The 16,934-nt window shown below is 38.0% G+C and overlaps 1 protein-coding gene across 1 annotated transcript; it reads left to right on the top strand.

The window, feature by feature from the left end:
• The first annotated feature begins 8,231 nt into the window (after nt 1-8,231).
• On the top strand, nt 8,232-12,423 carry LOC121775716 (probable rhamnogalacturonate lyase B). The gene is made up of 16 exons (XM_042172742.1): nt 8,232-8,397; nt 9,232-9,304; nt 9,389-9,510; nt 9,643-9,696; nt 9,775-9,891; nt 9,965-10,084; nt 10,161-10,296; nt 10,400-10,570; nt 10,648-10,803; nt 10,880-10,986; nt 11,088-11,178; nt 11,267-11,408; nt 11,489-11,645; nt 11,728-11,844; nt 11,910-12,036; nt 12,110-12,423. Exons 1-16 carry the CDS (start codon nt 8,303-8,305, stop codon nt 12,356-12,358), a joined length of 2,034 nt encoding a protein of 677 aa, XP_042028676.1. The 5' UTR covers nt 8,232-8,302; the 3' UTR covers nt 12,359-12,423.
• The last annotated feature ends 4,511 nt before the right edge of the window (nt 12,424-16,934 follow it).

Here is a 16,934-nt window from a genome sequence, read left to right on the forward strand (position 1 = left end):
GGGAGGAAGCAGAGGCGGTGGAAGCTCTAGGGCTGCGTCTGAGGCACCCGAGGAGGAGGAGGAGGAGGAACTGGAGGATCTGGGCCGGCATCCGTACAACAACGAAGAAACTAAGGCGGTGTACACCGCCTGGCTCACCGTCTCGTACGATTCCATCGTCCGGAACCAACAAGCCGCCAAGTGCTTCTGGGAAAAGGTCCGTGATGTCTACCACCAGACTAAGCCGAAAGGGGCCCGGAAGCGCAAATATACAATGCTCCGTGCTCACTTTGGCCGAGTCGACGCACAGGTCAAAAAATTTTGCGGCATCTACTCGGCCGAAGCGGCGAACTACCAAAGCGGAGCTTCGGGCGCCGACATTCTGAGGGCGGCTTTGCGCATCTTCTACCAGGACACCGGTCTACAGTTCAAATATGTTGATATTTGGCAGCTCGTCAAGGACGAGGAAAGGTGGGCCGGCGGTGTCCGCTCGAGCTCGGGCTCAACCTCAAAGCGCACGAAGTACACGGCGAGCGGCAACTACTCGTCTGGTGACACCGGTGAGGCCAGCGAGGGTGAACCGCAGGTGTTTGGGGGTACGGGGGATCCAACGCCCGACGAATACGGGGGATCCAGCCGTGGGCGCCGTCGGCCGCAAGGGACGAAGGCGGCGAAGGCGGCTAGAGCGAGGAGGGGCCGAGGCGAATCAAGCCAGTCGGCCTCGGGATCGGGCTCGCGGGGAGGCTCGGACACACTTATGGTGGCGTACATAACAGCCACAATGGAGGACACTTCCCGCTTCTCGTACGCCCAATTCACGGCCTGGTGGAACGGAATTGTGCATATGGCAGGAATTCTTGGTCTTCCTCCTCCCCCTAAACCTCGACCGCCTCCGGAGGATGATTCGCCGGCGGAGTAGTTTTTTTATTTTCCCACGTTTAATTGTGTGTTTTTTATTTTGTGTTTTTATTTTTTTAGGATTTTAGTTGTGTGCTTTTTTTATTTTTTTTAAGTTTAAGTTGAATTTTTTTTTAATATTGTGTGTTTTTTAATAAAGTGTGTTTGTTTTTTTTATTAAAGTGTGTTTATTTAAATTGAATTGGGTTGGAAATAAAAAAAAATGAAATTGAATGAATAGTAATTTAAGGAACGGAGGGTTGCAGGTTCCGTTCCTTAGTTAAGGAATAGAGTAAAAAAGTACAGTGGGGCCCTCAAATAGTGGTTTAAGGAACGGTATAGGAACAGCGTTGTGGATGGTCTTATACTCCTAAAATTTGAGAATTTCGTAGTACAAATTATTGTTAGGGAGATTTTTCGGTTTCTATAATTTTTTTTATTTTTATTTTTATTTTTATTTTTATTTTTATTAATATTGTAACTATATCTTATTTATTGTTGGTTTACCGATAGGTCTATTTTGTAATCAAATTTAATCATTGTAAAATCTATAAAAATCTTTGAGAGCTATTTACTTATTTGTGAGACACTATCAATTTCACTTTTAATTTTGATTGCTTTTAGATCCGTGAAGCTCATTTAGGCTGCCTTCAAATTCATTGAAGAAAGGTTCAAGGTCCCTATAGGGATCCTAACTCTCAATGCCTTCATTTATTTCTTTGCTATTCATATTTTTGTAGTATTTCTATTTTATTTTGTTGGTGCTTCAAGGCAAGCCTTGGGAAATTCAATTTCATGAGAATAAGGTTCACACTATGGCTAGCAATTTTAACACAATAAGATAATTCGATACAGATTTACATTAAATTAATGGGGTTTGATCAAGCTTTATTAGGTTCATGTGATTATTGATTGACCTGTTAAGAACCTAACAATTTCGGGTTGGGTTTGGATTAAATGCGAGATGAATACAAATAACACATTAAGAAATAATATTACTATTATTTTATCTATTTTATTACTCCCTGTGTTCCCAAAGAATATGCACTTTAGGGTCGGCATAAGTTTTAATGTAAAATTGGTAAAGTAAGAGAGAGGTAACGAGAAAAAGTAAATAAATTATTGTTAGTGAAGAATGAGTTTCACCTCATTAGAGATAAAAGGCTTTCCAAAATTAGAAAGTGCATATTCTTGTGGGACGGACTAAAAAGAAAAGACTGCATATTCTTGAGGGACGGAGGGGGTATTTTTTAAAAATTTTATGCCCTGCTTCAATTCTTTAATTTCTTGTAAACAAATTGCGTAAACTAATTTTTTTAATGTAAAATCCGGTTTAATCTAGTAATATTAGGTTTAAATCATGTAATATCAGGTTCAGATTGTTATCACATCGTGTCAACCCATATTATATCGTGTTGTTAATGGGTTCGTCTCGAGTGCAGATCGTGTTTAAGTTTGAAGGTAGCAGGTCGGGTTCGAACAAAAAAAGAATGAGTTTTTATTCTTATGGGACAGAGGGTTAGTATTAGTTTTATAATAAAATGTGACTTGAATAAGTTAGTGAAATGTGCGGTCTACCTACCATTTATAATAAAAATAAACCGGGACTTCTAATTGCGGACAGACTAAATGGTAAACTGAGACTTCTAATGACGGACGGATGGAATATGATATGCTACATACTTTATGTGAGTTCCTTATGTGAGTATCATTCTCGTTCGACGTACGTTTAGCTTTGTTTGTTTTGTTTCTAAAACACTAAAAAAATTATTAAAAATTTTAATTTCACAAAATTCATAAAATTCAATTTTTATTTATTTATTTGAAGTTATAGAGAAAACGAGTAAATCGAACTTTGACTTTTATGAATTTTATGAAATTAAATTTTTCAATAATATTTTGTTTATATATTAAAATTAAACAAATTATATAAAATTAAAAAAACAACCTTGCATGTACGTCGAACGAGGATTGTATTCAAATAAGAAACTCGCGTTATATAACATATCATTTCTCCATATTTCAATATCAAATAATTTTTGAAAAAGCAAACAAAGTTTTTGTTACTACTTCTATTCTTTTACCTTTATTGGGAGTCAAAATTGATCTGTACTCGACTCATTTATTTTTTTCCTTATTTAAAACTGAATAAGTGGAATTGTGGAAAAGCTAACCCATCTCTTTTTACATTTCTGAACAGATGTCAACAACCTTTCAACTTCAACATAATTTGACTTTATATTTTGGGCATAAGGCCATCCACGATAGGAATAGCCCAGTAATAGTTTAGTCATAACCTAGCCACAAATTCCTCATGCCACATTATCAATACTAAAAATCCTCCTGGCACATCATCAAAACAAGCAAATAGCCCAGACATAGCCTAGTCACATCACTAGCCACATCGCTAATAACAATTATATAAAAATTAAATAATTAACAATCACACAATATACTTAATTTAATTTACGAGACATATACGGGAAATATTAATAATACTATTAAAATTTTAAAAAAAGTACAATAATTTAAAAAAAGTACAATGATTTAAAAAAATTACAATAATTTTAAAAAAGTACAATAATTCACTCCTCGTCTCTGTCGTCGTCTCCTCCGTCGCTGTCGCCACCATCGCCTCTGCCTCTGTCGCCACCATCGCCTCCGCCTCCGTCGCCACCTTCGCCCCCGCCTCTACTCACGCCGGTCTCCCTCCGTGCCGCCTCCAAATCCTCCTGCATGCTCAGGAGCAATGTTTGAAGCAAACTCTTCTCCACGGGGTCCACCGTCGCCTGCCATTCGGCCATCGTCTTGACCATCTGATTGCGCGTTTGTTGACGCGCGAAGAATTTGAGATCCGCTGTGGATTGGCCAAGGGAGGATGCCGACTGGACCTCCTGTGAACCCCCGGCTGCCCCCCTCGCCTCCCGTTGAGCCCGCTTGTGCCCAACCGGGCGAGTTCGGCGAGCGAACGAACGAGGGGTCGGGACCTCCTGGGCCATCTCGGGGAGGTCGTGGGAACCACCGCTGCTGCCACTGAAATCACCGGTATAGTTCAGTCGTTGCTTCTTCGGCCAGCCAGCATCGACACCTACTCGGAACTTCTCGGAGTCGTTCAGCACAAGATAGCAGTTCCAGTAGGTGAAGTCCTTATACAACCCGGGCTGGGGGAAGGCTTTCCCCGCTATCCTCCTGCAGTCTTCCTCCGTTTGGCCATTGCTCTGCATGCGGAGAATGTTGGCGTACAAACCAGAAAATTGTGAGATGGCAACCCATTCGGTCCCACCCCTTCCGGAAATCCTCCCCGTTGCGTCGCCTCCCCTCCGGGCAAAATCTCTGGTAGGCTGCTGCTATCTTGCCCCACAAGTTGACGATCCTCTGGTTGTTAGAAACGAGAGGATCGTCGCAAACACTCACCCACGCCTTGGACAGCGCGACGTTCTCCGCATCCGTCCACCTTCTCCGTACCGAGTTGTCGTCCTCACCCGGCTGCGACGACTCCCCGACCTTCTTCCCCTTGCCCTTCTTCTTTGGGGCGCCACGACCCTGCACTGCTCCCCTCGTTTGAATGGGAGTATCCGGAACTCCGAGAATATCAAACCCCAACTCCTCTAAGGAAAAAACATCAAATTGCGTGAACTGCGCATCCGTTGGGGTCGATGTGTGCGAAGAAGCAATCGAAAAATCAAAACTGGGGCGATAGACGTCCCCCTCCCCCGGCGTCCCCTGCGTCGCCGGTACCCCTCCTGTCGGGGGCTGCATCGTCGTTCCCCCCCCGGCGGCATCATCTGCATCCCGGGCACCCCCCGGCATCATCTGCATCCCTGGCGCCCACCCCAGCATCATCTGCATACCGGGTTGCATCCCCGGTACCCCCTGCCACGCTGGCATACTCTCCCCAGCTGCCATCCCGGGCATCATCCCCTGCCACGGGTACATGTTGTAGTACCCTGGCATCGGACCCCATCCACCTCCCACGGGTACCGGGGAAGTTTGAGACCCCCTCGTCACTGGAGTACCTTCGTTGGTGTTCTCCATTTCTCGGTGTTGATCTTGTACATAAATTAAGATAGAGAGAGTACTCGTTAAAACAAGTGGTGCGAATGAAAATGACGTGCAAACCGCGTATATATAGTGTTTCGAAAAAAAAAATTCCGCTCGGCGGTGCGCTAGGCGATCCTGGAGCTGCAATAGCGCTGAGCGGATCGCCCAGCGCCCCGCCTAGCGCCGCAAAACCGCTGAGCGCTCGGCGGTTTTTAATTCCGAAATCCGCTGGGCGGTTGCAATGGACCGCCTAGCACCGGCGCTCGGCTAGGCGGTGCGCTAGGCGCCATTACGGATGGCCTAAGTAAGTAAACATTGAATTTAAAATCAAAATAGAATCCAGTTATATTACATTGCAGAAAAAAAAAGAAAAAGGCGATTTTCCGTTGCCTTGGCGGCTCCCACATTCCAGCCCGATATTATGTGAGAGGGTTTAATCAGGATACGCAATAGTCCGTTAAGGGGAAGGCCTTAACCCACTGACTGTCAGAAGCCCATCTCCCAAGGCCTTACATTTATGCCTAAGAGATGGAAGCAACTACACGACAACAGTGGGATTCGAACTCAAGCTCATTGCAGCAAGATCTGCCCCTCCGTTGCCAATTGCACTGCCCTGCAGGCATTATAGAGTAATATGACTTCAGATTTTGAACATAAGTAGGTAAACATTTCAAAGCAGAAATTTAAATATACATGAGCATATTGCTAATGGCGGTGGCATAGATTATTAAAATATTGAGGGAAAAAAAGGGAAAGGAAGAAGATAAACCGCCCTTTGAGTATAAGCAAAGCAATACCTACTTTTATACCATGGTCTTATTGTATAATAATATAAACAGACAAATTTGTTAAATTCTTGCAATTTAAGTGCCTAAGTTGCCACACCCCTTTTTAGTCAATCTAATGCTAATGGGTGCGCATCGTCACATTTTATTATTTAGCTACCTTTGCTTGTATATATATTTATTTTTATTTTTGTATTAACATATTTTCATATTCTATTAAAACTTCAACGTTGCCAATTTCGTGTTAAAGAATAACTTGCACAATTTAAAGATTTTACCATATTTCTAATCTAAACACAGTTGTTGTTAATTAGCTGTTGCTCCAAAGTTGGAAAATTTTGAATAACTGACACCTAACATAAATACGTTTATTATGCTATTGAACGATATGATACCAAATTTAGTCGTACAGTTTTTTTTATTATGTACCATATTTAGGAAGATTGTAATTAATTTGTATATATGCATTCTCTCTCTACTTGCAACCAATTATATTATCCATCTTTTCATAAATTCTGCCAGTTATTAGAATTAAAGAATATTTCTAAAAGAAATATAAATAATAAAATCAAATGGGGTATATTATAAAATAATTAAAAGAATTTAAAGACTGAAACCGTACTACTTTATTATAACTTCCAATTAATGTATTACTCCATACTAATATGAACTGTATTTTTGTTCTGTAAATAATTAGGAGTACCAGTGATTACAGTCCACCATTCCTCTTTCGAAAGAAGCTATTTTTTCTGTAGTTTTTTATGCTATTTATATAAAGATGACAGAATAATGATAATAACTTTTACCGAAAGTCTTATATAGCTATATATGCCATATTTTTGGACTTCTTTTTTCATTCCATTTAATACAATGCTCACCCAATTTTTGAGAGCATTAACAAGAAAAATATTTAATAATTTTCGTGCTGTTGATAAGATATTAAATACAAATTGATTCTCCACTTGAATAGCTTAAGGTTTAAATTGAAGACCATTACCCTAATTCCCTAAAGAAATATATGTATGGAATGGTGAGTAAATTCGGATTATGTCAAATGCTAGTAATTCAGTAGTCTTGAATAAATATTGATTCGTTGTTTTATATCATGCTTAACTAAATCTTTAAAATACTTTATGGTACAAAAGTTTTAATTGCTACTTTACTTATATTATGGCTATACTTTATTTCTTAGTTAAATCATTTTTTTATATTCATTTATTCTAAAATACTTAGTTTAGTTGGGCGCTAAATATACATTGTCTCCAAATTCTTTAATTTGCATTATTTCATGTACTTACTACTGAAAACAAATCACTTCATCCATGCTTTTACATAACTTTTTGGCATGGAATGGATGTAAATATGCTTAATAATAGTCAAAATTTGGACAACCAACTCAACTAACCTTTAGAAATAATTAATTGATCATGCTAGTTGCTACAATCAACGCATTAAGTGGTGAATAGTGATGCAACGGTTTACAAAGTGATGTTTGATCATTCTATAAATAATTTAAAGTCAAGTTCATCAAGAATACAAAAGAACAAATCTGTTAATTGTTTTTGAAATCAAACTCATCAAGAATGAAAAAGGACAAATTTGTTAATGTATAGATAAAAAATAAAAACATGTCATCCATGCATATCCCATATTTATATATTTTTACATTGAGTCTTTTTATTTTTAGTTATAATATATGAATGACTTTTTCTCTCTATCTCTAGTACTAAATTAATATTATATTAAAATTGGTATCATCTACAACTAAAACTATTTTTATGAACCGAAGTAGTTATTTTACAGAAAATACAAGTATAACCATAATACTATTTACCAGAATAAGTGATATATAATTGGAAATAATAAATGATACTACCATAATATAAGTGTGAAGGAAACAAACTAGGTGGTTAGCTCGATTTCACTGTCTCTGGATTATTCAACTAATTTTGCCACCCATCATTTCGGTCCAAATATAGCTTCTATCTCTGCACACAAACTTAATGAAAATTATCCGTATTTAGTAACTTGTTACTCTATATACTGACCATCACAATAACATTTCTCGAAATAAAATAATTGTTGCTAATTCCAGTAATAAGGCTATTTTTGAATTCATATACAAACTTCACTCATTTTGTAATAAATTTTTTTACGAGGTGAGAATACATTCAAACTTAATACTTGTCAACTTGGATGTTAATTTCAGATGCAATTAATTAAAAAAAGTGATGACATTCTTGAATAGTTCAAATTTAAGAGGAACAAAATTAAAGGGAAAAAAGACCACGGCTCTACCGTATTTAATTGGAAAAAAGTAAAGATGTAAGTAGACTAAAAAGATGATTGTGGAACATTTGTAAAAAGAAAAATCCAAGAAAAGAAAAGAAATGGGTAAAAAGAAACGCCAAAAGTCATTATCAAATGTTTGTTTTGCGAATTGTCCTTCAATAATAAGCCTCTGTGGTAGGCCGCACTATATATGTTGCAGTAACTGTTGCCTCACACATTCTCATATTCCCACACACTTCTCTCCACACCACAAAACACCAGAAATTTATTTTATCTCTTCCACACTAGAGAGAGAGAGAGAGAAGAAAATGGGGAGGAAGATACAATGTAGTTGGAATTTGAGTTGCTTGGCTCTTCTTCTTCAAATATTCTTGCTTACACAATGTTCTGCATCAAGATGGCAGTTAAGTCTCCAATTAATCATCTTTTATTTTTTTTCCCTTCAAATTAATTGTTATGATATGTGCATGGTGATTAAATACATGCATGTATGAGGTCAAGATAGTCTGTTTATGTTCAATTTTACTTTTCTCTAATGTTCACTTTCTCTTCTCTGTTCTTCACTTCTCTGGATGCTTTTGTCAATTCCCTTTTTTTATTGAATTTTTTCACATATTTTGGATGCATGCCTCGAAAAGTTAATTTGTAAACTTATTAATATATCTAGTGGGCATATATTAGTAGTAAAATATAAATAGTACATGGCTCAAGAAGTAGCATTATATATTACTATAAATACAAACAAAAGATAAAACCAATCTATATGCATAGTTTTGAAGGAATTCCTCTGTTTTGCCTTGAAAAGCTATATGTATGTACTCCCATTCTCTCTCTCTCTATTATATGTATGTACTCCCATTCTCTCTCTAGATGTGATATGTATTGTATATATATACATTACATGCATAGTAGCATGATTATGTGGCAGGGAAAGTTAGTTTGGTGCACTCCCGTGATCACCTCCCATTCCCAACAAAAAAGTTGATTCCATCACACACATCATTCACTTTCTTTGCATCCCTCCTATCTAGATACTACTATTATGATTTATTTAATTAAATAGTACTGTATTAGTATTGCTCATCTTTAAAACTAGGAATGTTTCTTTTCTTCATTCCTACGCACTTTGTGATAATTTATAAGAAATTTTCTCTACACCTTATATTATATGCAAATAAATCTTCTTAATTGGAGTACTACATTTTTTTACAAATTTTAAATTTTTATTTAAGTGCAGAAAGGTTCACAAAAATGAGACCGATGGGGAAACATATTACCCTCCAGTAAAGTTGCATGATTTCGACGACCACGTAAGCACTATGTTTCTTGAATTCTTTACAAAATAAAAATGTTCTACATTATCATAAAAAATAAATTAAAATTATTATATGCAGGTAGTCTTGGACAATGGCATCCTCAATGTGACTCTATCAACTCCAGAGGGCATGATCACTAGAATAACATACAATGGAATTGAAAATCTACTCAAACAAGAGTACAATGAAAACAACAGAGGGTACACACACACCATTTTCTTCTTTGTGCAATGTTAAGGTTTGATGCCTGTAGAAAATTATTTCTAGTTTAATGATCATGCAATGAATATTCAAATTCCATGCCTTGTGAAAACATGAAATTAAATTTATAGGTATTGGGATCTTGTTTGGAGCTCACCTGACCACCCTAAAGAAATTTTTGACAAGTTAGTAATGCCTCATCCTTTTCTCATTCCAATTGTTAAAGCAAATGAAATTAATTTGTTATAGTTGAAATGATGCAGGCTTGATGGAACTAATCTTTTTGTTGTACACGAAGACGAAGAACAAGTGGAGCTCTCGTTCGTTCGGACTTGGGATTCTTCGCAGACGGGGCTTCTTCCCCTCAACATTGACAAAAGGTATATTCGACTCGTCTAACATGATCTTGACTTGTCAGACAGTCTAACACGAGTTTTATGTCTTAACGGGAAGGTTCATAATGCTGCGCGGGTGCCCTGGATTCTACTCGTATGCAATATTCGAGCGCCTCCAAGGCTGGCCGGATCTTCACTTGTCTCAGGGAAGGATAGTGTTTAAGCTACAAGAAAATATGTAAAGCTTTGTCATCTCTCTATGTACTAATTTTAGCTAAGGTTGGGTGATTTAAGGATTGTGTTTTGTTCTTTAGCTTTCAATACATGGCAATATCGGACGACAGGCAGAGGATTATGCCAACAAGCGAAGACCGGAACAGAAGCCAGGTTCTAGACTACCCGGAAGCAGTTCTGTTAACGAATCCAAGCAACGCTTTCCTCACAGGAGAGGTAATTTTTGTTGAGTGACTCGAACTCCCAACCTACTTTTTGAAAATAATGTGTGAGGTTACTAGCTTGAAGTTGTAAAATTTTATACACGTGGCATGTACAGGTGGACGACAAGTACCAATACTCGAGCGACAACAAGGACAGTCTGGTCCACGGCTGGATAGCCCCAGATCTTCCAACAGGGTTCTGGATCATCACCCCGAGCAACGAGTTCAAGACGGCCGGGCCCATGAAGCAGGACCTCACCTCGCACGCCGGCCCAATCGCCCTGTCCGTAAGTGGGCCCGTTAAAAACAAAACTTAATATACTATTTTGCAAACAATGATTGAAAAAATGCATGATGTATACAGATGTTCTTCAGCGCTCACTATGCCGGCCTGCCGCTGGAGCTGGAGTTCCGGGGTGGCGAGCCGTGGAAGAAGGTGTTCGGACCCGTGTTCGTCTACTTGAACTCGGTTCAACCTGGCCAAGATCCACTCTCATTGTGGCCTGATGCCAAGCAACAGGTAACTGCAAACCTTTTCCTTTTTCAAGACTTTAAACAGCTTTAGCATGTAATTTCTTACATAGATACTCTGTTAGATGCTCGTAGAAACGCAACATTGGCCGTATGATTTCCTGGCGTCGGACGACTTCCCTCGTGCCAAGCAGAGAGGCAGAGTAAGCGGCCGGTTACTTGTCCGTGACAGGTAGTAAATAAAAAAATATTTCTTGAATCACAAACTTAAATTTGGAAAGTTTTGTTCATTTTTTTCTGGGTCCCTCTCTGATTATGCCTTGTTTGGTTCAGTTTTATCTACAAACGCCTTATGACCCCTAGCAATGCATACATTGGACTTGCTTCCCCCGGGGATCCAGGATCATGGCAGAGAGAAAACAAGGTTAATATCTTCAAATCTTCCACAATCCAACTTGTTAACAATATTTCATTTAAGCCTAACATGGTTTATTTTTGTTGGATGTATACAGGGCTATCAGTTTTGGAGCCAATGTGATGCTTTAGGATACTTCAAAATCAATAACATCAGAGCTGGAAACTATAGCCTCTATGCTTGGGTGCCCGGGATCATCGGAGACTACAAGTACAACGTTCCGATCAACATCGAACCAGGTTAGGACAGTCTCTTCACTACATAAAAAACTCTGTGTTTTTTCCTTAACAAACAAACATGATGTTTTTCTTCATTGAAGGAAGTAAGATTAGGCTGAAGAATCTTGTGTATGATCCTCCGAGGGACGGGCCTACAGTGTGGGAAATCGGGGTCCCAGACCGTTCTGCTGCTGAGTTCTACGTGCCTGATCCAAACCCGGCTCTCATGAACCAGCTCTACAATGTCCACCCCGACAGGTTAGCAAACACTGCTTTTTTTTCCACAATATTCACATGATCACGAGCAATGCAGCGATAAACTTTGCTTAAAATTCCACAGATTCCGGCAGTATGGCTTGTGGGATCGTTACACAGATCTGTACCCGGATGAGGATTTGGTGTATTCGGTCGAAACAAGCGTCTATCAGACAGATTGGTACTTTGCTCATGTGAATAGGTAGGTATTTTTTACATAAACCTAATTAGTAGTACATTTGCTACAAGTGAAAACTTTTCTTGCAGAAACATAGGAAACAAAACCTATGTCCCAACAACATGGAGGGTTCTATTCAACCTCACAGACGTCGACGCTTCAGCAAACTACACCCTGCGGATCGCACTGGCCTCGGCCAACGATGCTGAGCTGCAGGTGATCATTCTTGGACTTGGGATGAGGTTTAGCTAGTGTTTGTGTTTTGATGTTATGAGATTGGTGTTTGTAGGTGAGGATCAACGGGGAGGTGGGAGAGGCTCCATGTTTTACGACGGGGCTAATTGGGAAGGACAATTCGATTGCTAGACATGGAATCCATGGACTGTATTGGCTTTATAGTGTGAGTGTAAGAGGTTCTGTTCTTGTTTGTGGGCAAAATGCAATGTTGTTGACTCAACTAAGAGGATCTAGCCCTTGGAGAGGGATCATGTATGATTATATTCGTTTAGAGGGTCCATCTTCGAATATTCAGACATGAAAAATATACTAGTATACATTAACTGAGGTAGAATGAAAGAGAAAAGGAGTTTATCGTTTGTAAAATTGTGTACTTGTCTCATCTATAGTTAACCTAAAATCGTTGAATGTTAATGCAGTTAATTCTATGACTAAAAATCAGCTAATTAAGCTCATTTAAATTTTTGAACGAAGACTTCATAAGAAAATTTGAAGTCTTAGTACTATCCCTAGTGATAGAAATCCATGGGTTCCATCCTAAAACCAATTGGTGATAGGAGGAGGGGCCCATGAGACTTATATACTAGTTTACCGATGTGAGACAGTTATATGTTATATTTTTAGTTTCAATTGCCAACACCCTCCCTCAAACCCTTCAAGGTGAAAGTTATATGTTATATTTTTAGTTTCAATTGTCACCCTTCAAGGTGAACCTTGGAGGTGTTGGAATTTTTTCTAATCGATTGGACAATCGGTCCAATTTTATATGTTATATTTTTAGTTTCAATTGCCAACACCCTCCCTCAAACCCTTCAAGGTGAACCTTGGAGGGGTTGGAATTTTTTCTAATCGATTGGACAATCGGTCCAATTTTTTTCGGTCGGTTGGGACCACTTGGCCCAAATTTTCAGCCCAGTTATACTGCTGGGTCAGTCATTTTTTTCGGTTTCAGCCCAAATATACTGCTGGGTCAGTTAAATATGACCCACAGTCGGCGACCCGCTCTGATACTATGATAGAAATCTATGGGTTCCATCCTAAAACCAATTGGTGATAGGAGGAGGGGCCCATGAGACTTATATACTAGTTTCAGTTTTCTCTTGACACCAATGTGGGACAGTTATATGTTATATTTTTAGTTTCAATTGCCAACACCTATGAGCCTAATATTTTACTCCATATTGTTACCGTTTCCCCGGTAATAAGGAAATTTGAATTCTTTAGTACTTGGCATAGTCCAAACTTTCATAGGCCACACCTTATTTTTATTACCACGAGATAAATTTGTAAATTTCAAATATAGCTCATTCAATAATAGTCTTTCTATTTTTATAAAAGATGTTTTAATTTTCTTTTTAGTTTGTTCCAGTTAAGATGTTACATTAAAAAAAAATTCTCTCTCACGTCATTATATAAAAATATATTTTCTCTCTTCGCTTAATATACAAAACAAAATCTCCTAAAATCTCGTGTCATGCCAGAAATGTGACATCTTTTGTGGGACGGAGTACTTAATAATATACCAACGAATTATAATACAGTTAGTAGCGCGGAGCTGTGGTAACCTTGAGGTCACAGATTCAAACCATGCCATTCGTTGGAACTTGAGAAACTATCCACCTTAATCCGCAATCCGATCAAACAGGATTAATCGAATTCTGTCAAAGACAACTTCGATACACCCGTGGTCAAAATATGTATACCCTGTAATAAAATGAGAATCTGGAGTGTAAAACATTATAATTGAGAATTCTATTTAATATGAGAACTAAGGCCATGTTTGGTTGCCGAGATTTTATCTGGCAAAGTAATTTGATTCCTTAAATTGTAAATTCATGTGTTTGTTTCGGTTTTTAATTAAACCGGGAAAGTAATCAGAATCCCGAGACAAGGAAAGTTAGTATAACCTTCCAGGATTCTGAATCCTAACTTTTTTAGGTATTTTTTTTCCTAGTTTAAGGATTCTTACATATTTAATGCAATATAAATATAATTTTATTATTATTATTATTATTATTAATTACAATGCATTAAAAATAATTTAAAATTATAAACCATACTAAATTACGGTATAATAAATAACTATAATCAATATTAACATAATTATAACTATATTATTATAATATTTATATATATTTTATTTAATAATAATTAATAATTTATTAAATAATTAAAATATAATTATATAATAGTATAAATTATTTAATACTCCCCCCGTCCCACAAGAATATGCACTCTTTCCTTTTTAGTCCGTCCCACAAGAATATACACTTTCTAATTTTGAAAAGTCTTTTATCTCTAATGAGGTGATGATCCATTCTCCACTAACAATACTTTAATTACTTTTTTCTCTCTACATCTCTCTTACTTCACCAATTTTACATTAAAACTCATGCCGATCCTAAAGTGCATATTTTTTGGGGACGGATGGAGTAATAAATAATAATTATTTTTATAAATTATAATTAATCAATAAAGCCATAGTGATATTTCAAATTCTAAATTTATTCAATTATAATATCCATAAATATTACAACTATAATTATAATAATCATATTTTCATTTATAATTATAATACTCCATGTAACTATAATTACAATTATATTATTATATATTATGATATCCATATTTAATTAATAAATATAATAATATAATTATTATCAATTGTAATTAATAATTAATTAAAAATTTTATATTATTATTTTTTATATAAATAAAAATAATACTCCCTCCGTCCCATAAAAATATGTGCACTTTCCATTTTCGCCCGTCTCATAAAAATATGTGCATTCCATTTTTGGAAAGTTATATCAATTTAATACTGTAGGTCTCACTATCCACTAACTCTATTTTAACTACAATTCTCCTCATCTCTCTTACTTTACCATTTTTTCTTAATTCCCGTGCCATCTCATCCACCCATATTTTTATGGGACGGAGAGAGTAATAAGTAGGAGCATAATTTTAGTTTGGTGTTTAAATCAAATATAAAATTTAAAATCTTGATATTTTCCAAACACAAGAAAGTGAAGTTATTAGGAATCATATTCCCGGGAATCATTTTCCCAGGAATTATTTTCCTTGTCAACTTTATTTTCCCGTCAACCAAACATGGCCTAAAGATATTCTCATCCATCGGATATTCTGTCCAACGACTTACACACTTAGTCGCATGGAATTTAATTTGTTATAATCTTTAATTAATTATTTTTTCAAATATAAGTAGGTAGTTATAAGAATATCAGTTTAGAGTACAATTAGAACATACAACGTTGCAAAACTTTAAATTTTAATACTCTTGATTAGAATTAATTTTTCATAAAAGTATATCAAATTAAAGATGAATTTAATGAGAATTCTTACTAAATCCTCATTGCATCACTAGGTTGGTATCCTTTATAATGAGAGTAACAATCATACCACAAATTTAATTTGATATAGGCGCTGAGGGATGTTTTCTGAAGAAAGGAGCACAGAGAAGAGTCATAGAGTCGATAGACATGTTCACCAAATAGCTTGCGGTTGGACGATCAATTTTCGAGACTCAATACATTTAGAAAGTTGCATATCAATATAGCTTTGGCAGAAGCTTTGCAACAAATTCCTAATTATGTAGTTTAATAGAGATAGTAGCATAGAGAGAAAGTAGGAGAAATATGAGACAATCACTCTTACTTGTACTGATAAAAAAAATATAAAATCTTACTTCGTATACTTTATAATTTATATATAGACATAAATAATATTCTCTTTGTCCCAGGAGCATTTCTATTCCAGCATAAAATTTTATATATTGTTGTGTTTGTAAATTAAGTGGAGAGAATAAAGTGAGAGATGGGGAAAAAGTAGAAAGAACTGTTTGGATCGTCGACTGCAACATTAGTTTGATATTGTCCGCTTTGGGTCAAGCCTGCACGGATTTGTTTTTGGGTCATTCCCAAAAGGCCTCAAACTAATTGGGGTTGGACAGGAATTATATACACCTTCCAACTTCCCCCCTTCATCCGATGTGGGATGGGTTTGTAACCCAACAAACCTCCCCTCAAACCGAGACCACATCGGGAACGCAGTCGACACGAACATGGGTCGTTCCAGCCCTGGCCCCTGGGTCATCCTGGGCCCGACTCTAACCCGAGTCCTTCAGGGCCCGACCCTAACCGGGGCTCATCCAGGCACAACCCATAGCCACCTGGGCTCTGATACCACTTGTTAGGATCGTCGACTGCAACATTAGTTTGATATTGTCAACTTTGGGTCAAGCCCGCACGGATTTGTTTTTGGGTCACTCCCAAAAGGCCTCAAACTAATTGGGGTTGGACAGAAATTATATACACCTTCCAACTTCCCTCCCTCATCCGATGTGGGATGGGTTTGTAACCCAACAAACCTCCCCTCAAACCGAGACCACATCGGGAACGCAGTCGACACGAACATGGGTCGTTCCAGCCCTGGCCCCTGGGTCATCCTGGGCCCGACTCTAACCCGAGTCCTTCAGGGCCCGACCCTAACCGGGGCTCATCCAGGCACAACCCATAGCCACCTGGGCTCTGATACCACTAGTTAGGATCGTCGACTGCAACATTAGTTTGATATTGTCCGCTTTGGGTCAAGCCCGCATGGATTTGTTTTTGGGTCACTCCCAAAAGGCCTCAAACTAATTGGGGTTGGACAGGAATTATATACACCTTCCAACTTCCCTCCCTCCCCTCAAACCGAGACCACATCGGGGACGCAGTCGACACGAACATGGGTCGTTCCAGCCCTGGCCCCTGGGTCATCCTGGGCCCGACTCTAACTTTGAGTCCTTCAGGGCCCGACCCTAACCGGGGCTCATCCAGGCACAACCCATAGCCACCTGAGCTCTGATACCACTTGCT

This window comes from Salvia splendens, chromosome 18, assembly GCF_004379255.2.
Source record: "Salvia splendens isolate huo1 chromosome 18, SspV2, whole genome shotgun sequence".
Classification (NCBI taxonomy): domain Eukaryota; kingdom Viridiplantae; phylum Streptophyta; class Magnoliopsida; order Lamiales; family Lamiaceae; genus Salvia; species Salvia splendens.

Bases quoted from the DNA above. Each gene is read 5' to 3' on its own strand.
- LOC121775716 (XM_042172742.1), top strand. From the start codon at position 8,303: ATGGGGAGGAAGATACAATGTAGTTGGAATTTGAGTTGCTTGGCTCTT. The intron at 10,571-10,647 runs GTAAGTGGGCCC...TGATGTATACAG, and splicing joins CCGGCCCAATCGCCCTGTCC to ATGTTCTTCAGCGCTCACTA. The intron at 10,987-11,087 runs GTAGTAAATAAA...TGTTTGGTTCAG, and splicing joins CGGTTACTTGTCCGTGACAG to TTTTATCTACAAACGCCTTA.